This window comes from Humulus lupulus, chromosome 6, assembly GCF_963169125.1.
Source record: "Humulus lupulus chromosome 6, drHumLupu1.1, whole genome shotgun sequence".
NCBI lineage: Eukaryota > Viridiplantae > Streptophyta > Magnoliopsida > Rosales > Cannabaceae > Humulus > Humulus lupulus.
The window spans coordinates 148,500,804-148,505,031 of record NC_084798.1 but is presented as its reverse complement, the minus strand read 5'-3'; the positions used below and the strand labels follow the sequence as shown (position 1 = coordinate 148,505,031).

General features: G+C 45.6%; 1 protein-coding gene across 1 annotated transcript; it reads right to left on the bottom strand.

Annotated features, from left to right (window-relative positions):
- Positions 1–803: 803 nt before the first annotated feature.
- Positions 804–3,227, bottom strand: LOC133785543 (uncharacterized). The gene is made up of 2 exons (XM_062224769.1): positions 2,950–3,227; positions 804–1,353 (listed from the first exon to the last, which is right to left on the bottom strand). The coding sequence occupies exons 1-2, from the start codon at positions 3,225–3,227 to the stop codon at positions 804–806; spliced, it is 828 nt and encodes a 275-aa protein (XP_062080753.1).
- Positions 3,228–4,228: the final 1,001 nt, after the last annotated feature.

Genomic DNA, 4,228 nt, shown 5'->3' with positions numbered 1-4,228 from the left:
CTGTGGGCGCATGCTCACCTTGAGCCTTTGTAATATTATTGTAATTATTTTTATTTTGTGAATCTTTTCATGTTATCAAGACTCATTTTTCAATATATATATATACATGTGTGGTTATTTATCTCTTATTCTTCTGCGTTTGAGGTCTTTTTGAGCCTGCATGATGGGGTTTGGCAGGTTCCCCTTTTTTATTTACCAGGCTAGAGGTCCTTTGGAGCCAATGTGGACGGGTTCATTGGGACCTTTTTTGGTGCCTCTTTATTACTTCTATAAGGATATTTTAACCCCTTAGGTTCTAGCTATCCTTTTATATATTCTTGTGCGCGCTTATTATTTTTTGCGAGAAGCACCTTCTCATCGTTATTCATAGTACTATTTTTGCAAGGGTCTCTTTTAGGACCCTTTTTGGCTAGACGGCTTGGTCGCCGCTCTAGGCTTATTGGTGGGTGCTCTCTCTAAGGTCTTTCCTCTTGTGGGAGCATTTGCCTTTATTTGGAAGTGTGTTGTTTTTTTTTTTTTTTTTGTAAGACCCTTTGGCCTCCTTGATGTTCACAAGGGTAGCTAATCCTTGTGAACCCAAGGGATGCCTCGTAAGGTCCTCTCCCTGTTTTATATATATAAGGACTTCGCTTAAGGCCCTGATACAAGGGGTCCTTTTTTTTTTTTTGATGAATCAGCAAGATTTTCATTACTCCAAAAACAACTATACAATCTAATAACATCTTCAATGGAAGATCTAATAATAGCAAATTCTATACAAATATGTGAACTGTTAGAATATATCCCTCTTTACACCATTAGTTTTATAATGCCAAGAACCATTCTATTTCTATTGTATTGACACATTTAGGCCGAACACAGCTAACTCTATGTTTAACATCTTCCTTAATCTTCCTTACAATCATATCTGCTGTCATCACCTTCGAATGCCAGAGAAGTTCATTTCTGGCATGCCAGACTTGGTAAACCAAAGCTGCAAGTGCAGCAGAATAACATTGTTTTTTGAACTTACTTATTTTGGTTCTTTCTATCCACCTTAGAAGACTACCCAGATGCCTTGATTCAGCTCCCCATCGAAGCCAGTTCTTCACTTGCTGAAGGCAAAGCCAAGCTAAAGAGCAATCGAAAAATAAGTGCTCCTCTGTTTCTGTGTGACGCCGATAGAACAAGCAGTGAGATTCATCAATTATTTTATATTTCTGCAGCTTTTCCCTTGTTCTCAACCGATTCTGAACAGCTATCCAGAACACCAAACTATGTCTTGGCAGGTTAATTCTACCCCACACCTCTTGGCTCCATTTTACTCTATTCTGAACAGGACACAGCATCATGTAGCCATGGGATATCTGGTATCTTGCACCAACAAATTGCTGTATATCAGTAATATTCTTAACGCAATCTTTGACAGCCACCAGCTTTTTCCAATACCAGCTCCCTTGGGTAGGGGGCTGGTAGTTCCACCAGGGGTCCTTTTGGGATCCCCTATTAGAGTGTCCTTTTTAGGATCCCCTGTTAGAGGGTCCTTTTTAGGATCATGGTCCCTTTTAGGGTCCTCCTGATAGAGGGTCCTTTTTAGGATCCTCCTGGTGCATAGGGTCCTTTTTAGGATCCTCCTGATAGAGGGTCCTTTTTAGGATCCTGGTGCAAGGGGTCCTTTTTTGGATCCTCCTATTTGTTGTATGCTTTATCTTCACGGGCCACTATTGCCCCCCCAAGTTTCTGGTGAAGTTTACTTCGGCAGGCACTTTGATTGATGCCCACACAAGGTAGAAAAAATAGCGTGCGAAGATGTGACCAGTTTCATTCATAGAATTCAGGTTACAACGATACATATAAGACTTACATAAAAAAGGAACTTACACCTACTTGGGAGGTTATCTAAGTAACCTCTTTGATTTTTGTCTACCAAGCTAAGATAACATGCAACACGCTGAAAACTGATACTTCTAGCATTGGGTGTGGGCGCCTCACTGGTAGTACTTCCTAAGGTGCTCCACATTCCATGCTCGAGGTATGATGGTGTCGTCCATTCGCGCCAACTTATAAGTGTTTGGGGGTATGCACTGAGAGACTTGGTAGGGCCCCTCCCAGTTCGCCCCTAGCACCCCCGCCCCTGGGTCTCACGTGTTGGGGAGTACCTTTCTTATCACCAAGTCGCCAACTCTAAAAGTTCTCTCTCGCACCCTCGAGTTGTAATACCTTGCTGCGCGCTGCTGGTATACCGCCATTCTCATTTGTGCTTTTTCCCTTTTTTCTTCTAGCAAGTCCAAGCTCTCAGCCAGAGCTACGCGTTTGGCCTCGTCCTCGTACGCCTGTATCCTGAAGTAACTAACCTGCATCTCAACTGGGAGGACAGCCTCGCACCCATAGGCTAAGGGGAATGGGGACTCTCCAGTGGTCGTGCGCGGAGTGGTTTTGTAGGCCCATAGCACATTTGGCAGCTCCTCCACCCAGGCTCCCTTCATCTTCTCTAGCTTGGTTTTCAAGTTCTTTTTAAGAACTCTGTTAATGGCCTCCACATGCCCATTGGCCTGTGGGTGCACTACTGCTGAGAAACTTCTCTTTATCCCTCTTCCCCTACAATATTCCTCAAAGGCTCCCCCCTCAAACTGGGTGCCGTTGTCGGAGATAATTTTGTAGGGTCTCCGTATCTCCAGACAATGAATTTGTTGACGAATGAGGTGATATGCTTGGCTGTTATCTTCACAAGGGGTTCCGCTTCAACCCACTTGGTGAAGTAGTCCACAGCTACCACCGCATACTTCGCTCCTCCCCTACCCGCGAGAAGGGCGCTGATTAAGTCTATCCCCCAGATAGCGAAGGGCCAGGGGCTGATCATGCTAGTTAACTCATTTGGGGGGCCTCCGAGTGTAGTTTGCGTGCCTCTGGCATTTGTCGCATTTCTTGGCAAAGTCATTTGCATCTTTCTCCATGGAGGGATAGTAGTACCCTTGTCTCATGGCCTTCCTGGTCTTGGAGGGTCCACTCTTATGGTTGCCACACTCACCCTCATGTATCTCATGCAGTACTTTCAGCGCCTCCTCCTTCTCTACATTTCGCAGAAGTGGCATCGAGGACCCTCTCTTGTATAGAACCTCATCTACCAAGGTGTACCTAGCAGCCTTATACACCAACCTTCGGGCCTCTCTCTTGTCCACAGGCAAGGTTCCTTCCTCTAGGTATTTCTTAATCGGTTCAGCCGATGACACCTTTGGGACACTAACCATGTGTATGTCCGCGCTTACGATGCTGGGTCTAGGTAAGTATTCCCCAGGTATCAACTCCAGGATATCCCCATCCTTAGTGGAAGCCAGTTTTGTGAGGACATCGACATGAGAATTCCTCTCCCTTGGGATCTGCTCTATGTTGTATTCCACCAATCGTCCCAGATAGCCCTTCACCCTTTCCAAGTATGCAGCCATCTTGGGGATCCTCGCCTGATATTCCCCTTTCACCTGGTACACCACCAATTGTGAGTCGCTAAAAATACAAAGGCGTGTCACCTTTAGCTCCTGGGCTAATCGCAAGCCTGCCAGGAGCGCCTCATTGTTGGAGGCCTCAAACCCAAACCGGATTGCACAGTACATCTTGTGTCCTTCGGGTCCCGTCATCATGATACCTGCTCCAGACCCTCCTTCATTGGACACCCCATCCACATGCAGGCTCCATTCCTCAAGACCCCTTTGTTCTTCCTCTATGACTGACCGCTCCCCTTCTTCACTTCTTCCTTCATTCGGCTGACTGGTAAACTCCACTATGAAGTCAGCTAGCACCTATCCATTGACGGAAGCTCTCGGGGTATAAACGATATCGAATTGGCTCAACTCGATCGACCATTTCATCAGCCTTCCTGAGGTCTCAGGTTTATTCAAGACCTGTCTCAAAGGACTATCTGTGAGAACTTCGATTGCATGCTCATGGAAGTAGGGTCTCAACTTCCTTGAGGCCACAACTAATGCATATGCCAACTTTTCAATTTCTGGGTACCGATTCTCCGCATCCACCAACTGCTTGCTGATATAGTACACAGGTTGTTGTTGTTTCTTCTCCCCTTTAACCAAGGCAGCGCTTATGGCATGCTCAGACACTGCCAAGTATAAGTATAGCTTTTCACCTTTTTCGGGTTTTTCCAATAAGGGTGGCTTCCCCAAGTGCTCCTTCAGCTTAATAAATTCCTCTTCACATTCCTCATCCCAAGCGAACTTTTTGCTCCCTTTTAGGATGTTAA